General features: G+C 46.0%; 1 protein-coding gene across 1 annotated transcript in view; it reads left to right on the top strand.

The window, feature by feature from the left end:
- Positions 1–12,680: 12,680 nt before the first annotated feature.
- Positions 12,681–20,198, top strand: part of ALK (ALK receptor tyrosine kinase) — a gene marked incomplete at both ends in the record, with an annotated part of 512,424 nt that continues 504,906 nt past the window's right edge. The window contains one exon of the mRNA XM_081156468.1: positions 12,681–13,347. Coding sequence (XP_081012594.1) covers positions 12,681–13,347 — 667 coding nt within the window. The remainder of the gene's footprint in view (positions 13,348–20,198) is intronic.

Here is a 20,198-nt window from a genome sequence, read left to right as displayed (position 1 = left end):
TGAAAACTTCCCCTGCCTGGGGAAAGAAATAGACTTACAAGTCTAGGAAGCACAGAGGATCCCAAACAAGAGGAACCCAAAGAGGCCCACAGCAAGACACATCATAATTAAAATGCCAAAGGTTAAAGACAAAGAGAGAATCTTAAAAGCAGCAAGAGAAAAGCAGTTAGTTACCTACAAGGGAGCACCCATACGACTGTCAGCTGATTTCTCAACAGAAACCTTGCAGGCCAGAAGGGAGTGGCAAGAAATATTCATAGTCATGAAAAACATGGAACTACAACCAAGATTGCTCTACCCAGCAAAGCTATCATTTAGAACTGAAGGTCAGAAAAAGCTAAAGGAGTTCATCACCACCAGACCAACACTACAGGAAATGTTGAAGGGTCTTCTTTAAGAAGAAACTAATGAACAAAAGAATCTGACGAACTAAATAGATCCAGAGACATTGATGCAGGCAACAGAAATCATATTTCAGAGGAAAGAGGGAAGGGGGGTGGAGGGTGGGAAGAGATTGACCAAAGAAGTTATATGCACATATGCATAACCCATGGACACTGCCAATAACGGGTGAAGGCCTGGGGAGGGGGTGGGAGTGAAGTGGAGGGGTCAACTGGGGGGAAAAATGGGACACCTATAATACTCTCAACAATAAAGATAAATTTAAAAAAAGAAAAAAAAAGAATCTACTTTTTAAGAGATCCTCCCCCACCCCCAACCAGGTAATTTATATGAACAATCAGGTTTAAGAACCCTTGTCTTAAATCACTTTTCTTCATGTCAGGATGAACAAGGGAACCCCTGGTTCTTGGTATCCTTTCCTTGGCCTCACCCGGTGCCTTGTCAGGGGTGATTTCTCTGCATGATTGAGTAAGTCCTGCTAGCCCAGGCTGGGGGAGGGGCTTCCTCCCTAGCCCCTCACAGTCAAAGTGATCTCTCCCTGTTGGACAACCCCTGCTCCCCTGAATGTCCTTTGCATCTCTTCTCCGTATCCTAGTCCATTTTGAACACCTCTCATTGCTCCCATGGACAGAAGAGCATAGGATCTTCTCTCACTCACCTTCAGCAACGCCACCGCTTCAGCCACTCCCAGGGTCCAGCTGGGAGCTGTGCTAAGTTAAACTGAGCAGAATTAAAACTTCTTTTCTACCTGGTTCTACCTCTGTGTTTTTCATTTCTGTGTTTCTTTTTTAAAAATAAAGCAACTACGGCAATTAACAAGGTAGTGTTTTCTTTCTGGATTTTCCTTGCATTGTTTTAAATGGCTGTGGTTTTTGAATAAAAAAAAAAAAAAATGTAGTGCGGAGATTTCAGACATTCTTTGGCAGCAGGATTCTCTCTGCAAATATAGAAACCCATTGTGTGCTCAGATTGAGGCAAACTGCTGTGCTTTGATGAAGGGTGTGAGACCCGCACCGCCAGCCAAGGGCTCTCTCTGCAGTGCCCCTTCCAGGCCGAGAGTCCTTAAGTGTTGGCGACCAGAGTCCACTTGCATGAGGCAAAAGACTCCAGGACTCAGTCATCCCCTCTTTCAGTGATGGGTGCGAGCTGGTAAGGATAAAAAAGAATCTGAGAAAACCAAACTCAACAACCTGGCATAAAGTCGGTGCTAGTAAGAAGCACATACTGCATGTTACTCACATTGCAAAAGAATAAATTGAGCATATACAAGTCTGTGTGCTCTGTGACCTTCAGACAACCCTGTGACTTCATTACACTGTCTTTGACAGAGGGTTCAAGTTATCCCAATGGCATGAATTCACAGGCAGCACATTGCAAATTAAGTGTCCTTACAAAAGCAAATTAGCACAGGGATATAGATGATTAATATTAAACTTTAATTATTGGAAAAATTATAGCCCTGAAACACTGTTAATGCAACTACATATCACTACATGCCATAGGGTTAACCAAACAATTGCTAATATTCTAAATTGATAATAATGAAGCTAAATTAACAGCAATTTATATTTTAAGTAATCAAAAGGAGCAGCTCTTGAAAACCTCACCAGCTCAAAATAGTTGCAGTAATCTTGTTACTAGTAAGAAATCATATGGGTAGTATTGGCATTATGAGTGAAACTCAGTAATACTGAAGACCTGCTGATAAGAAAGCCAACTTCCTTAAAATTGTTGGAGTACAGCCCAGCGGCCTGGCTCAGTGGTTGAGCACTGACCTCTGAACCAGGAGGTCAGGGTTGGATTCCTGGTCAAGGCACATGCCCAGGTTTCAGGCTTGATTTCCAGCAGGGGGTGTGCAGGAGGCAGCCAATCAATGACTCTCTCATCATTGATGTTTCTGTTTCTCTCTCCCTCTCCTTTCCTCTCTCTCTGAAATCAATGAAAACATATTTTTTAAAAATTTTTAAAAATTGTTAGAGTACAACTACCTAGAAGGAGTTGCACCCACAGTGATCAGGAGCTGGGAATCATGGCCAGGCTTTGTGAGGCATCCTCACTTTTTAGTGATACTGAATTAAACTCCTCTGCAAACTCTAATGATGAGCTATTTTCAGTTTATGAATGCTAACATCGAATAACCTCAATAACTCAATTTAAGTTGTTACTAAGTGGCCCATAGTCCCATGTCATGATTAAAGTTTACAGAACAGCCCATCATTCCCTGCAAGAAAGGGAGACCTCTTGCATTCGCCAGGTTTTGAAAGTCGCTGTTGTAAAGAAGGCAGATTGGCTGGAAAAAGGATTTGCTTTCCTCAGAGGGGCAGCCTCCAATATGTCCTGCTGCTGGAGACAGAAGCTGAATTCACCAGATGGGCCAGGCACACATTCCTCTCCCTGCAAACTTGCCTTGATGTGGTGTGACTTGCAGGGAAGTGAGTGGCTGGCTGTGGAGCTGGGGGTTCATTAGCAGAGTCCTCCAAGGCCCCAGGAGGCATGTCAGTGGGACAGCTCTGAGTGAGTGTTCCTTAATGGGCTGAGCTCCTTTACTCATTAGCGTAGAGACCAATTTAAAAGCAGTTCAGCAGTTCTGCTGCTTCTCGCCACCCCTAACCCTGACCACAGGAGCTGCCTGTGGGTCCTATAGTGTTCGAAAGCCACGTTCCAAAGTGGCCCCTGGGCTGTGCATGTGAGCGGTAGACAGTTTGTAAATATGGCTGTTTGTCTCCGGGGACACTTGTCCTTCAGTGTGGCTGTGACTCAGGCAGGCTGCAGGTGAGGCCCACTCAGCATTAGTAGGCTGTGGGGAAAGGAGGAAGCAGGGAGAGGGCAGAGATGGGCACAGGGCGAACAGCTTTCTCTCACGAAAATGAGAGCCAGCAGATCGGTGGTGGGGCAGCCGGGGTGCATCGGGCAGCCGGGGTGCATCAGGCGCCCTCTTGACTCCTGTTAGCCTTAGTGTCTGAGGCACTTACGAGCAGGCGTGGGGTTCTGAGACACTGGGATTAGAGACGAGCTTGCTTTGTGGATATGGGGTTACAGAACCAGCCTTGGGCACATACTCTGGAAAGATTTCCTTGTCATAGGCTCCCGTGGCCCATCCCAGGGAAGGCTGATTTCTCTAAAGAAGGTTCCAAGCTACATCATCTAATTAATGGACACGTCCACTTCCTTCGGAATGCCCATTGGAATCTACCCAGGGGTGATTCACAGGTGTCTCCTCTTCCCATAAGTTCATGGGAACCCCTGGAGACTCTGGGTTGTAATAGTTTAGAAAGTGTTTGTGCCTTGTAGGGTGGTCAGAGCACACCTAACTAGTTCTAGTGCCAGCTTGTGGATTTAACTTGGATCTGGAAAGCTGAGGAAGGGTAGGACCTTCTAGGCCCTGGGGGAAATTTCATCAGCTCTTGTAACAGTGATGGGACTATAAGGCAGTGCCTCTCCTCAGATGTCACCTTGCAGGTCTCCACAGCTCAGGATTCTAAAGTTTTAAGCAAGCACCCCAGTCTACTCTTATGTTCATTGGGAAACACTGCTGTGAAGTTGTGTTTTACAGCCTACACAGGGGCGGCATTAGCTGGTTTGAGGTCAGGATGGAAAATGTGTCCAAAATGACTGTGAGTCCACGGCTAAGCTATGCTTTGTGATGTCCGCGATGGGCAAGGACTCAGGGGCCTCAGGGGAGAGAGAGAGCTCAGACAGAACAATGGTGTATGAACAGGTTTGGGTTTGAAGATTTTATAGGCACAGTTTCCTTTCCTTAAATCTCCTTGAAAACTAGTCAGACCCCAATGATAGCTTCTTACTCAGCACCCTAAACTGAAATATGTGTAGTCCCTCCTTTTCAGTAATCCCTTTTAGAGGAAAATTTTAGAAATATCTTATCCTGGTCTTCAGGCCAGAGTTTCCCACCTGATTCTAGACAGCAAACTCATCCCTCCCATTCGAGATGTACACACGCGTTGTCTGGCAGGGACAGGGTAGGGGCCACAGTGATTGACTGGAGGATCTGAAATTTTGATGGGAACATGGAATTTGGAAATGTAAGAGTTGTAATTCAATAAAAAAGATGTATTTCTCAAGGCAAATCCCAGCATCAGGTTTAATGGTGAGATATTAGAATCATTCCCATAAGGTCAGGAACAGCACAAAGCTCTACACTACACTCATTATGATTTACTTTTGTTTTTGGAGGAGCTTGCCAATAAAATTTCATGAGAGGAGGAAAGGTGGTATAAAAATCACAGAGAATGAAGCAAAATTATGATTGTTTGCAGGTGATACAGTTGTGTACTTGGAAAATCCCAGAGAATCAACTGAAAAACTGTTGTAAGCAATATGTGCATCTGGTTGAGAAGGCTGGACACAAAATGAGTGGAGAAAAATCAATAACATTCCCGTATATATTGCCAAAAAGCAATTAGAAACTATATTCAAAAGAAAATGTCCCATTTACAGTAGGAAAATGAACAATAAGATTAAACATTACAAGGAATAGGCAAGAACTAGATGAAGAAATTGTTAAATGTTACTAAGAACATGGTAAAAAAAAAAAAAAGACCTCAGTTCTCCAACAGGAAGAGCCAACATTAGAAAGATGCAGATCTCCCTAAGTTAACCTGTTAATTTTAAGTGATCTCAATACATAAAACAACAGGCCTTTAAAAACTGGTTGAGTCAGTTCTAAAATTCATGCAGTAAAATAAAGGAGTGAGGATAGGTAAATTTGTTAAAGGAAGGGTAATTAGGAAGAGGGGACACCTATTATACTCCTGGAGGGGGTAGAGAGATGGACCCATGAACAGAATGGGGGAACCAGGAAGAGATCCAGACAAAGGCAAAAAAATTATTTTATAACAAAGGCAGCATTTCTTATCAGTGAGGAAAAGATATATATATAGATAGATAGATAGATTGATTTCAGAGAGAGGAAAGGAGAGGGAGAGATAGAAACATTAATGATGAGAGAGTCATTGATCAAGCCCGCAACCGGGCATGTGCCCTGACCAAGAACTGAACCCCAATCGCCTGGATCCTAGGTCGATGCCCAACCACTGAGCCACGCTGGCCGGGCAGGAAAAGATATTTTAATGAAATAAATATTGAGTTCATTCAGTGAGTCTCATATAGGAAGGAAATAAAAATATAAAGTTGGATTCTAATTTAATTCTTTACAAAAAAAAAAAAATCCAAATACACTAAAAAGATCAAAACCTAAAAACTCATAAAAATACTAGAAGAAAATATAGGATACATTTTAAAACATTGTGTGTGCCAGGGGTGGGGGGAGGCTTATAACCCAGACGTTAATAAAAGAGTTTATTAATTTGATAGCTGCAAAATTTATTTTGCATGGTAAGATAAAATAATCAAAAGGCAAAAATCAGAAATGTGCTAATTTCCTTAATATCTAAAGAAATTCTACTAATAAGAAAGAAACAACAAATCAAAAGACACATGGGCAAAGCACACAAGCAGAGACTTGCCAGAAAAGATACAAAAGACTTTTCAAAATAGGAATATATACTTGATCTACTGTTAATGGGAGAAATGGAACTTAAGTGTACAATGGGATACCATGTTTTTAACTAGCAGATATTAATGACCGAAAGTGTGATAGCATCCTGTGATGGTGAAGTTGCGAGGAGGCAGTCACTCTCAACTATTTTGGGTGTAAAAATGGATACATTCTCTATGGGAGGCAGTCTGGCCGTACCTATTTGCAGGGCCTGTGCCCTCTGAGCCAGCAGTTCCACCGCTATGAATTTCCTGGAGACATGCACAGTAGTCCTCCCTCATCTGCAGTTGCAGTTTCCACAGTTTCAGTTCCCATGGCCAACTGCAGTCTGGAAATATTGCATGGAAAATTCCAGAAATAAACAGTTCCTAAGTTTTAAATTGCACACCGTCGTGAGTGGAATGATGAAATCTCACGCTGTCTCGCTCCTTCACACCTGGGACATGAATCATCACTCTGTATATTCCCCCACTCAATGGGGGGGGGGGGGCGTGGGGAGAAAGGAAGGGAGGGAGAGAGAGAGGGAGAGAGAGATTGAGAGAAAGACCACATTCACACATATCTTTTATTTCAGTCAATTGATATAATTGTTCTATTTTATCATTAGCTATTGTTGTTAATCTCTTACTGTGCCTAATTTATAATTAAACATTGTCATAGGTATGTATGTATAGGAAAAAACAATATAGAGAGAGTTTGGTACTATCGCAGTTTCAGGCATCCACTGGGGGTCTAGCAACATATTTCCTGAGGATAAGGGGGGACTACTTGCATTTGAACAAAATGAAGAGATTCAAGGCTATTCTACGCAACATTGTTATATAATAGTAATAATGAAAGCAAAGATTTGAAGGGAAAAAAAAATCCTAAATTTCATCAATAGGAGCTGGTTGAATACATATGGAACAATCAATCATAAAATAGGATGAAATACAGTTACTTAAAAACACAGAAGCTATTTTATAGGTGTTGAGATGAAATAATCTCAAAGATATACTGTCATATGTAAAAATGCTACAGTATGGCATTTGACCCATCTACCGTGTGTGTGTGTGTGTGTGTGTGTGTGTGTGTGTGTGTGTGTACACGCTTTAAGGCCTGAACCAACAGATCTCAAACATTTTGGTCTCAGGAGGCCTTTACACTCTTAAAAATTATCAAGGACCCCAATCAAGGAGTGCCTTAGAAAATTCTAGAAACCTCAGGAATATACAGCCACACATTCCATTAGTGTCAAAGTGATGCTATCAACACATGTCATACAGCCTCTGGAAAATGCCATTGTACACTTGTGAGAGAATAAAATGAAGCGAATGAGTAATGCCCTTAGTATTATTATAAGAGTAGTTTTGACCTATGGACTCCCTGAAAGGGTCTTGAGGATCCCCAGGGTTCTGCTGATCTACACAAATGTGATTGTATGTGCATAGGAGAGTTCTGTATGCAGACCCCAGAGTGGCTAACAATGATTGCCTCTGGAGGACCAGGGAACCCCAGTGGGAGAAAGATACATTTTCCCTGCATAACCGTTTGTAACTCTATGCATGTGTTAGTGGTTACATTTTTTACAAAGAAACTTAAGGATCTAAAGAAATGAAATGCAAACAGATTTATGAGCTATAGAATTAATCAGAGTCATGGACTAAGATTGATGTACATGAATGTTTGTCGCAGAATTATTTATAACAGCAAAGACTTAGAAGCAACCCACATATCCAAAAATAGGGACTGGTTAAACAAATCACGGTACATCTATACACTGTAATTCTATGCAGTTATTAGGAATCATAAATCTCTAGAATGTGAGATGGGAAAATGCTCACGATCTAATGTTAAGTTAAAAAATATAGCAGGATATAACTTTGCATGAACCAAATTGTACTAATTTAAAACGATGCTGGAAGGAAATATACCAGAAATTCGAGCCATTATTTTCGGGTAGTGAGATTATGGGTTATTTAAACTTCCGTTTAAATATATTTTTGAATATTCCAAGGTTCCTAAAATTAATATGTATCACTTTTATAATAAGAAAGAAAACGCCATAAAAGAAACAAAATGGAAGGGATCCACTCCCAGGGCTGTGCAGGACGTGTAGCTTCTGTCGCAGGTGCTGATGGACCAGTGAAGGGTTTCTGAGAGGTGTCCTGCCCCCCGGGCTGCTGAGGCTGAGGGGCTGGGTTTGGCCTGTAGTGACGAGCGCTACCTTGGGGTGGTTTGGGCACAGGTGGCACCAGCTGGTGAATTGGCATGGCCTGCAGTGGCATGGCTTTGCTGAGGATGCAGGTAATGAGATAGAGGAACCTCATTAACTTAAAGGGGAAGCATATTCATTACCTATTACTATACAACAAATTAACCCCAAACTTAGCAACCTAAAATAACAATAAACATTATCATCTCGCAGGTTATATGAGTCAAAAATTTGACTTAGTTACCTGGTTCTGGCTCAGTGTCTCTTATGAGGTTACTGAAGATATCAGCTGAGGTTACAGGCATCTGAAGGCTTGACTAGGGCTGGAGGGTCCACTTCCAAGGTGAGTTACTTACCTACCTGGCAAGTTGAGACTGGCTATCGGCAGGAATCCTTTGTTCCTTGCCACATGGACCCCTCCAGAGGGCTTATTGAGCATCTTTAAAACACGGCAGCTGGCTTCCCCTAGAGCAAATGATCCAAGAAAGCCACATGTTTTGTATGACCACACTTAGAAGTCATACACTGTCATTTCCACATACCCTATTGGTGACACTGCTCAGCTCTATTCAGTGTGGGAGGGCAAAGCACAAGGGTGTACATATAAGGAGATGGGGCCATTTTTGAGGCTGGTTATTACTGGTGGAGCTTGCTATTCGCAGTAATGAGCAAGGCTCCAGAGCGTGGTCCTATGGCCAGACATCCTGGATTGAGGTGGGCTTGAGACTCTATTTTGTAGAGTGGGACAACTTTCTGGGCCCTACTGAGGCTGCTAAGCCACCAGGAGCCATCAGGCAGGGTTTGGGAGCTGGAAAGGGGAAGGATGTATAGATGAGGCTCCCCCCCCCCCTTTTTTTATTGATTTCAGAGAAAGGAAGGGAGAGGAAGAAAGAGATGGAAACATCAGTGATGAGAGAGAATCACTGATGGGCTGCCTACTGCACGCCCCCCACTAGGGATTGAGCATGCACCCCGGGCATGTGCCCTGACTGGGAATTGAACTCTGACCTGGTTCATGGGTTGATGCTCAACCACTGAGCAACACTGGCCAGGCGAGGTTCTTCCCTTTTGAAACTAGATGGCTCTCCCTGTTTGTAGGACTGCTGCCATATGCTGGAGGCCCAAGTATTGGTCACTGGTATTATAACCTTGCATCCTGGATGCTTTGAATTAGCATGATATAACTTTATTTCTCACAAATCCTTGAAATATCGGAAAAATATGAACATCACAGCATCCAAATCGTCTCTTACGTGGAAACCTGCAATACACAGAGATTGTATCAGACCACATTTCTAGATTTATGGCTTTGAAAATATGGTCCTTATGGACGTAGGTTTATCTAGTGCTGCCCAAATCTACCTGGGTACTCAGTTCACAGTCAGCACGGAAGTGAAAACAGAGGACTCCTGGGCTTGGTCTTAATGGGACAAACCAAGCCAGTCCTGGATAGCAGGGCGAGCAGTGCTGGGGTCAGATACCCCTGGGTTTAGGGAACAGTATCTAGGTAGGACTTGTGCAGGGAGTCATTGCCAGGAAGGACCGATGAGAGGGAAAGGGCAAGTTCTCAGCTTGTCTTAGTTAGATTTACCAGGAGCGAAGTTCAACCCCCAATTGCCCCCAAAGGGAAGTACTCATTGTAAGGTCACAGGTGCATATGTATAGTGACTGATAGACTCTATTAATGTTCATTCCTGTCTCTTTTTAAAAATTAACAAAAAGGGAACATTTTTGAGATTTGATGTGATTTAATCTACAGAAGAACCACTTGTCTTTCCTTGGGGGAAATTTGACAGAATTTAGTAAAGCATGTGAAGTAATCAAGACCCCTGTGTTTACTAGGTGCAAAGGCAATGAATGGCCCAGGACATTATCCCAGAGAATGTAAAAACCCCGGGCTGCTCATCTGAAGCTTCAAGTCTCTGCAGCCCCCTAGTGGCCATTGGCTGTAGCGGACCATCCGTAGTTACTGACAAATTACTGGAGTCAATTTGACTTTGGGCAAGAATTATACAGAGACTAAGAAATGGAGCGAGAGGTGAAAGGGCCAGGGCCTACATTTTAGTCTCTAAAACATTTTAAATGGAAATTTATTCTTTCATCAGTGTGCATGCCAACAGAATCTGATGAAAATTTAAATCTATATGCTCACATACCAGGAAAGTATGAACCTCCACAACCTGTCCTTCCTCTTCTTTTCCTCCCTCCATGCCTTCCTCCACCTAGGTAGGCGCATAATTTCTTCTCCTTAGGTCAAATCTATCTTTGCCCTTAAACATGCAGAATCAGCATACCCAGCTTGAGTTCCAGGGAGAGGCCCGTGGGGCAGTGGGCGAGTCACTGCAGCCTTTTGCCGCTCAGTGAGGGAGATTCGACTCGACTCTGTGCTCTGGCTCGATGAGGAAACTCCTCTGCTACTTGCCAGGCTGTGAGCTCCTCCAGGGAGGGTCTTGCCTTATTTTTAACTCCACAGTTAGCATAAGGCCTAACAATCAACCTTTGAGAAGAAGGAACAGAGAGATTTGTGTGAACCAAAGATGGTAGTTTTGTCTCTGGTCCTAGTGAACCACTTGTTATAAACACAGCTGTTACCTGAGTTCTGTGCTGGCAGCTGGGAGAGAGATGAAGGGAAGGAGATCAGAGGTGCAGGCCTCACCTCACAGGTGAATACAAAAGGCCCGCCGTTCTGAACTCTCAAGGCTGTGAGCATTATTGCCTTGCAGCTAAGTCACCCCAAATTTTCTTGGCCTGTTACTTAAAGGGGCAGGGGTGGTGGTGGTGTGGCAGAGCAGTGCCTAAGGGCACATGAGTAAGGGCTTGGGGGACATGTATGACTATGTGATCCAAGGAAAACCAATTAAGATTTCTATAACTCAATTACTCATTTCTAAAACTGGGATTTACAATATTTACCCTGCAGAGACTGAAGGAGGTGACACATGTAAGCACTGTTCTGAGAAAGTGTGGTGGGGACTGGAGGGTCTGGAAAGTATTTATTGCAACTGAAGAACTCTGCGAGATCACAGCCATTCCCCACTCACAACCCTGCCAACTTTCCCCGTGTAGGTGCCCGATCGCAAGGTCCCCAGGAATACGTTCACGTAATAGAAGGGTTCAGAGAAGAATCTCTCAGGGTCCTGATCAGAGCTGCCCTCGGGTTTGGCAATGACGCCCTGCCCCCTTCCCCTCCTTCCTAACCCTCAATTCCAGTTTTATTCCAGAACCTGATTTTCCGAAGTCGGACCCGTTTAATCTCATAAATGCATAATTAGGAAGAGTGCCTGATTGCAAAGGCCTCTTCCATCCCCTCATTTATCTAAAACAAGCTCCGGTTCGCACAGCAGAGAAATAGGGCAGGGAATCTGGAGGAGGGGGAGGGGGGGGAGCGGAGCGGGGTCCGCGCTTTTCTCAATGAACGCCCAGGCCTCCGCAGATTTGCATAGGAGCCCACGGCGCCGCGCCATTGGTTGGCGGCCGCGAGCCGGGCGGGGCGGGCCTGCGTGGGTCCGGCGGCGGCGGGAGCCGGCTCCCGAGTCCCGCCCCCGCCCCGCCGCGGCCCCGCCCCTCCCGGCGCGCGCTCTCGGCTCCGCCCGCGAAGCTGCAAGTGGCGGGCGCCCGGGCAGATGCGATCCAGCGGCTCCGGGGGCGGCAGCGGCGGTAGCAGCCGGCACCTCCCGCCGCCGCTGTCCGGAGGGTGGCGGAGCAACGCGGCGCCTTCCGGCCGCCCTCCGGCCAGCCTACCCGAAGCCGCGGAGGCTGCCGATGGGCGAGCACGGGGCAGCAGGATTTCGGGCTCCCCTGCCCTGAATGCTTTCACTCGGCTGCTGCCGCTGGGGCCGCCCCGGTCGTGCCTGAGAACTCCAAGAAGAGGCGCGGGAGGACAGCGAGGGCGCCGCTGCAAACTTGCGCCGCGGCGGCCTGAGCCTCCGCTTCACAGAGCGGGGGCTCGGTTCCAGCCCAGAAGTTTAAGACGGTGCAATCCGAAGACGTCCCGCTGCGGAGGAAGAAAGCAGTCCCCGCCCTCGACACCCCCTTTGCCCTCCCGCGGAGGGGCAGGAAGCTCGGAGGCGCCCAAAGAGTGCGTGCAGCAGCCGTCCAGGACAGCAGACAGCAGCTCTGAGCCACTGTTCCCAGCTGGAAAGTTGCGGAGGTTTGGAGGCCAATCGAGAACGCACAGACCACAGCTCAGACCGCGGGAGGCAGGCGAGGACGGTACCCAGTTGCCACCTCCCTCCAACCACAGTAGTCGGTCTCCGTCTAGAGCGCTGGGAGCCACAGACGGGGGCGCGGCGCGCGACGCGGCGCACAGGAGGCGCGGGGTCCCAGCTGCTGAGCCCTGTGCGCTTCGAGGTCTCTCGACACGTCCCTGAGCTTCCAGCCCGGTTTTATTGGGACTCCTGCTGGCCTCCTTGCAGCTGGAGGAAAGCGGGAGAACCGAGTGCACGTATAATTCCATAGAGATCAGGTGGAAGGAGCCTTCAGCGACTGCTCGGAGCCCCTTCCCGTTTGGGGGAGGCTGGCTGGATTCCGGAGAGTCGGGAGACTAGTATAAATAACCTTTCCGGCAGGATGGGAGCCATCGGACTCTTATGCCTGCTGCTGCCCCTGCTTTCAGCAGCACCCCCGGGCCCCGAGGCCGCGACCGGCCAGCGCGCCGGCTCACCGGCCACGGGGTCAGCGCTGCAGCCCCGGGAGCCGCTCAGCTACTCCCGCCTGCAGAGGAAGAGCCTGGCGGTGGACTTCGTGGTGCCGTCGCTCTTCCGCGTCTACGCCCGGGAGCTGCTGCTGCCGCCGCCGCCCCCCTCGCAGCCCAGGGCCAGCCGGCCGGAGGCGCGGGGCTCGCTGGCTCTAGACTGCGCCCCGCTGCTCAGGCTCGTGGGGCCGCCCCCCGGAGTCAGGACGGCGGCAGCCAGCTCGCCGGCCCCGGCGCGGACGCTGTCCAGGGTGCTGAAGGGCGGCTCGGTGCGCAAGCTCCGGCGGGCCAAGCAGCTGGTGCTGGAGCTGGGGGAGGAGGCGATCCTCGAGGGCTGCGCCGGGCCCCCCGGGGAGGCCGCCGCCGGGCCGCTCCAGTTCAACCTCAGCGAGCTGTTCGGCTGGTGGATTCGCCACGGCGAAGGGCGGCTGAGGATCCGCCTGATGCCCGAGAAGAAGGCGTCGGAAGTGGGCAGAGAGGGAAAGCTGTCGGCGGCGATCCGCGCCTCCCAGCCCCGCCTTCTCTTTCAGATCTTCGGGACCGGTGAGCAGCTCTCCCCTCAGCTTGTCGGGATTTGTCTTTTTAGACGCATCAGTTTGCAACCACTGCCAACTAACTCCTGTTTCCAAAACCTCAGCCTCTTGTTCTTAGCCCCCTTTCCTCCTTCCACAAACCTCTTCTCCCAGCTAGACCATATATATATATATATATATATATATATATTTTTTTTTTTTCTTCCATGAAAGCAATCGTTCCCTAAGGGTCTTTGTTCCTCTTCAGCAACCAAATTGGGATAAAAGTTTTCTGCTCTTGGCAGAATGCCTCCTTCTGACTTACACAGAGTCCCAGCCCAAACTGGATGCTCTTCTTTGGGGGCTCCTGGGACAGTTGAAATGCCCCTATTACTTGTATGTTTCAAGTTTAATTCCAGATCTCAAAACTATCGCCCATCTTCCCTCCCTCTGGTTCCCTTCCTTGGCCACCACAGGTTTGAGTAATGTGGTCCATTTTCTCAGGGAATGGAGAATCCCTCGTTGTATTATTGAATTCCTCCCAGCTGGCTCCTTCAGATGCCAAGTTACCTAGGGACTGCCTCTTCATTAATTCCTTCTACTCCCCCCAACCCCAGTCTGCTATCTACTCTTAGATTCCTGTTCTTCCCCTCAGATGTCATTGGGAGGGTCTTAGAGGAGCTGAGGGACAGGGGACAGGAGAGAGATGTGAAGAGACAGAGAAAAGTTGTCAAGGTTGTCTTCCTTTGGGGAGTCACTGTGAAGTCAGAGAGAGACAACGGTTGACTTCTCCCCCCCCCCCGCCCCCTTCCTTCCCCCAATCCTTAGCTTGAATGTTTGCAGCAGCAGCTCTGGATGACTGTCTCTGGCAGGCCTGGTTCACTGCAGATCTCTCTGCTGGGGACTCCTGAAATGAGGTTTCTGTTTCATTTACTCTCTCATTTTCTGCACATATTCACTGAGTTGTGTGTCGGGGCGGGGGGAGGGGGAGCACTTACTTCTACCTCTTCCCATCCTATCCTTTGACTGGAAAATCAGGTGGTTTTGAATGGATATTTCTCTTGTAAGACCACTGGGGAAAGACTCGTAAATAAAATATACAATGGAAATGAATGAGAAGGCCCAGAAAAGAAACCATGCCTTTTAAAAGCCTACACTAATTCCTTTGAGTAAACCCAGCATCTTTTATGTCATTCTCATCGTCAGAAATAAATGAAATTCTTATGCTTCACTGGTTACTAATGTCTAGTATTAATTGGATAGAAAGCGTTGGAAAAAGCCCACTGTAGAGCTACAAGTACCTCCCATGCTTGTCCCAATACACACACATGCTCCCACCTACACCCAGTGCTCTCATCAGCAGGGATATTCTGAAGCTGAGGTTCCTCAGTCATTGCACAGGAAACATACTGGTATGTGGTCCCCAAGCAAAATAGAGTTTGGATGCATATTTCAGCATTGGCGTTAGTGGCATTGGTGTCTAACGTGACCCCTTTCTACTCAATGCTGGGATGTATATTCATCCACAGCATGAGGCAGGGTCTGACGAGTTTGATAGTGCCTTCTGAGGACTGAGTTAGAGACCAATGCTGTTGTCTCCCGATACTCTCATGAAGAACAGCTGTGCTTTAATGCCGTCGTGGCTCCTGTGGTTTACACACGCAACACTCTCTCTTAGTGGCTAATGTTTTTGTAATGGATATAAAAATGACTTCTCTGGGAATGTGGAGTTTTTCCCACTTTCATGTCTATGAGCGTCTCTAGAGCTTTCCCACCACCTCTTGTTAAGTGACCATAGGCCCTAGCAGTCTAGATCTGCTGTGGTTAGATGTTGGTGACAGGCAAAAGGGGTCCTTTCTGCAGTCCTGAACTTGCCTACTACAAACAGGCGGGTTGGATGAAGTTGTTAGTGGTGTCTCTGAAGAGTCACATGCATAATGCATTTGAAGAATATACTCTAGTCGAGCCCTAGATAAGAGATGAAGCTGCTGAGTGGGGGAGTTTCATGTAGAGAGGAATGAGCTTTGAGAGCTGCTCTGATGCTCACAGTAGGGAAGCACTGAGCATCCCAAGTCCTCCCTCAGCAGCACAGTCCATTTGGCAGGTGGACCCAGCCCTTATGCATCATTTGACACATCTAGCAATCCTGGCTTGAGAAAGAGCCAGGATTCTGCCATTAAAAAGCTAGAAATTTTGGCCAAGCATTTTTCAGCAGGATTGGGATCAAATGATAATTGATGGGATCAAATAAGACACTAAGTGTAACTGGATGAGCTCCCCGTGACCTCCAAAGAGACAGACGGCTTATTGGAAAGCACTTTGGGACTTGTGGTGATCACACTTGGAACAGGCTGGACTCTCCTGCTCTGAGACATCTGCTGTCTTCAGTTAAGCATCTGACCAACCTCTTGTCCTAGTGGCAGGACTAGCCTCTTGTTTACTAACCACTGCCTCTCCAGCCTAATTCAGATATAGTCTCCACTGCAAGACCTCCCCATGGAGCACAACTGTAGCAGATCTAGACTGCTAGGGCCTAAGGTCATTTAACAAGTGGTGATGGGAAAGCTCTAGAGATGCTCATAGACATGAAAGTGGAAAAAATACACATTTCTAGAGAAGTCATTTTTATATCCATTACAAAAACATTAGGCACTAAGAGAGAATGTTGCATGTATAAACCACAGGAGCCACGAGACATTAAAGCACAGGGAGCAGACACACCCTGCTATATCATATTTCATGTTTGGGGCAACATACATCACTGTGGTTTCATTCATTTTCTTGGTTGAAAATTTAAGCTTAGTCTCACACTTGCTTTGATTTTCCTATTTCTCATGTTTGAGGAAATGGTTATAGTCTTTTTATATAGGCTGTGATTTATAGAAAAGACATTTAACTCTTCTGTGAAATAGGATCTTCAAGTAGGCAAAGGGGAAAATAGGCACAACCCAGTTGATTTCTCCCTGATTCTGCCCAAGTGACTGTTGGTTTGGTCTTGAGGGGCACATCCTTGCTGATGGGGTTATCTGTTGGGGGGAGGGGGAAAAGGAGATGGGTGTTTTGCTACTCCTCATGGTGAGCATTTGACTCAAATTAGCCCATTTGACTGACTGAAGATAGCTTCCTAAACCTGAGTAGGACCATGATTAGGGATGGGGTGAAAATGGAAAAGTAGATGTATGTAATCTAATTTAAAGTAGCTGTATGTAATCTAATGCACCTGACTCTTGACCTCACATATCTGTCCGTCCCTTCCCATTTCATTTCTGGAGAGGGCAAAGAGAGTGAAGGGAGATGGGAAATTGGAGCTCCCAGAAGGGATATCAGTTATTGGAGGTGGATTGGAAAGAGTTGGAACTGGCCCAGAGAAGAGCAAAGAGCTGATTTAAGAGTTGAAGGGACTGATTTATGATGACAGATGAAAATAATTAAATATATATGGCTGGGCTAAGTGGTGATGAAGAGAAAGCTGTGGTAATAATCTCCAGATCTCTGAAGAGGGACAGTGGCAATGAAGAGGAGCAGTTATTCAGTGTGGCCCGTAGAAGTAACAGGATGATACTTGCAGAAGGAAACTTCAGGTTGGGTATCAGGGAAACCTTATTTTCTGCAATTGATACTCCCCTCCTATGGAATGGAATTCCAAGGGAGCAGAGTAAGGTGAGAAGCGGGTCAGACAAGCCACAGAGTTCATAATTAATCAGTTCTATATTTTCAAATGTTGAGAAGCCACAATGGGCAGGAGAGCTGGGGTTGGGGTCAGTGACAGGAATCGGGATCTTTTGGGATACAACTCTTGTTTTGGTTTTATTAATTTATTTTTAATTTTCCAATTACAGTTGACATACAATATTGTATTAGTTTCAGGTGTACAGCATAGTGATTAGACGTCTATGTAACTTATGAAGTGATTGTCATGATGGGATATGGCTCTTGAGAACCTTTGAGTATTGGTGTTTCTAGGGGAAAAGAAAATAATTGTATATGTATCTTTGAAGTTGATGGGAAGTGTTTATAAGGAGACTGTTAATGAAAAAAATATTTTGCAATTACTGGGTTTACTCTTCTCTGTCCCCAGATTAAACACAGAGTATTTCTCTGGGGTGTCATCTGTATATCCAGTGGGGGGAGGCACACTCACCAGAGCATTAAGATGCATCTATAGGTGTGTACATCATCAAGTCATTGGGCAGAGCAGAAGGTACCTGGGTCTTGAGCAGATGAGATGAGTTCCAGATTTGGTGGACTCCTGCTGGCTACCTGAAAACCCTTTGCAATTCTGAGAGTAAATATGGCTATTTGAAAGGTGAAGTTCATCTAAATCCAACTGATCCTTTCACAAATTTACAAAGAAAAAGAAGGAAAGCTCTTGAGGGGTTTGTGTTGGGAGAGGAGAGTGTCATCATTAGTGAGAATGAATGTCTTTATAAGGAAATGTGTCTCCTGAAGGTCGGGAGCGACTAGCCTGCTGGGAGAAGTGATGGGGAGCTGGGATAGCAGAAGTTGCAGTCCCTTGCCGCTCTTTGGGTTACTGCTTGATAAGCTCACTTCACGGGAATTTTCCCAGCCTGACGCCTAGGGGACATTTTGCCTTTATAGCCATCAGTACTGTTATAGTTGTATGGACTTTACACTTTATAAAGCACTGTCACATTTATTATTTTTACCAATCCTACAGTAGGTAGGCAAGTATTTGTTTTATTCTATAAATGGAGTAACCAAATCTAGATGTTTGAAAACACTTTTTCAAGGCTATACAGGTAGAAAGTAGTAGATCTGGAAACTTTCATTTGTGTGTTGAGAGGTTATGAGATGCTAGATACTGTGCTAGGTGCTGAGTAGGACCACAGATGTCCTTTTCTTCAAATGAGGGCACTTTCCACTAAGGGAATCATCTCAAGGTGCAGACTGTAAACAACCAAGACATGTAAAGAGATGAAAAACTTTAATTTATCCTGTTATAAGACCATGCAACAAGTATTTGGTGTGCAATAGCCATGACTTAGAAAAGTTTCTTAAAATTTTTTGTGGCCCAGTTTCACTATTAGAAAAATGGGAATAGTAATAGTTCTTATCTCAAGGTGTTGTCATGGAGATTAAATTAGATGGTACACGTAAGTCCTTAATCCAATAAAATACACATAATAAAGTACTCCATCAACATGAACCATATGGTTTTCCCTAGCAGGAGCAACACCCTAGTGTTGCATATACATTTTAGTCTATTTGAATGGGGACATCTGGAGTTGCCCAGTCCTTATTTGTGGCCAGATGTGGCAGCCCTGGCAGCAGCAGTAATACTGTGGGTTCCCTGTGCAACTAACTTCTAATTCCTAAGTGATAAGAGGTGGGATCTGGTGGAAATGGGGAGAGTGACCAGGGTGGTAGTTTCTATCTTCACACTGTGGGAGGCCTGTCTTCCCCACAACTGAGGATGAGAAGGATTGAGGTGTGGTATTTAATTAATTTCTATCCACTTGTATCCTCTTAGAAGGTCTTTGACCTGGATTCAGAAGATTCAAGCACCATATTCACAGTCCATTTCTTTTTCTTCTATAGAAAGACTCCAAGCCTTAACTTTTAAAAGCATGAAATCTAATACTGAGAAAGAACCAGATAGAGGCATTACAGGAGAGTAGTTTTCAGGTGGTGGATCTTCCCTAACTGAGAGCGGTCTGTGCAGTTCAAGCCCCTCCATGCCCAGAGAGGTGCTGGGCCACTGGCCTCCGGTAACTCCTTTGTTGTAATTAGCTGGAGCTGTGCCCTTTCCTTACATTTCTAGCCACACCATTCACTGTCACGTGGAAGGCAGGAGAGAGATGGAAAGTACCAATTGGTTAATGCACATGAGCCCATTAAGAGCAGTTAAATCTTTGAGATTGCGTGGAAACACACGGCCCAGGGATTTGGGTGGGAGGCTGCCCCAGGAAAGTGCCTCAACCTAAAAGAAGCTGTTAAGTATCCACACAGCATTTTATAGGTGGTGTGTGTGTGTTTTATGAGCCACAGATGAGCGATTACCTCCAAAAGAAGCACATGGACATCATCTTTGCTTGGGAGGGGATGAAGAATAGGGGGTATTGGTGAGAATGATGGTAGATGTTCAGGAGTCACATGGAGGGAGCTGTGAACTAAGCTATCAAGGAGCCCTAAGGGTGCCTTCTTCCACAGAGCCATTGCTGTCCCCCGGTCTAGGATTGGCCAGTGTTTCTTAGTCTAGTGATGGCCTGGCTCTCTCACGCAGGTCAAGGTGTGAGGGAGAAGTTAAAAGGGGATTTTGGCCTAGCAGTGAGGTAGTGAGGGGGTTGGAGGTATCCCAGTGCCTTTTTTGGTGAGCCAGATTTCTCAGAACAGCTTTTGTTTTTTCTTTAGTGATTCTTGAGATGGATTTTCCAGCTGGGCTGTTCTGAACTTGGGTCTTTTCCCAGAGAAATTCTATCAGAATCACTTGGTGATATAATGTAGGCATTCCAGCAAGTGGAAGGTCCCAGACTGGACAGAAGGAGAGCTCCCTCAGGTCAGATATACCCAACCACTTGTTTAACCTTACCTTGGCCCTTACCTTTGTGGCTAAGTAGCAGCAGGTACATGCAGAGGTAGGCAGTCAGGATTCTCTGGAGTAAAGGGAGGCAACTAGCCAAAGGAAAATTTAAGCCATTGACTATGATTTTCTCTTCCTCTCATTTATCTTTTACTCAGTTTTCACTGGGATATGGTTCATGAGCGTGGGCATGGGCAGATCCTTTATAGATCCTTTCCACATTCTCAGCCTAGCTGAGAATTAAAGCGAATGTTCTGTGGGGGAGAGGACACTAGATTAGGAGATGGAAGACTTAGATTCTATTACGACATTTGCATTTTATTCACTTTGAAGTCTTGTGA

Source organism: Miniopterus schreibersii (genome assembly GCF_964146895.1).
Source record: "Miniopterus schreibersii genome assembly, chromosome: 13".
Lineage (NCBI taxonomy): Eukaryota > Metazoa > Chordata > Mammalia > Chiroptera > Miniopteridae > Miniopterus > Miniopterus schreibersii.
The sequence above is the reverse complement of the archived record's forward strand: the minus strand, read 5'-3'. Positions and strand labels throughout refer to the sequence as shown.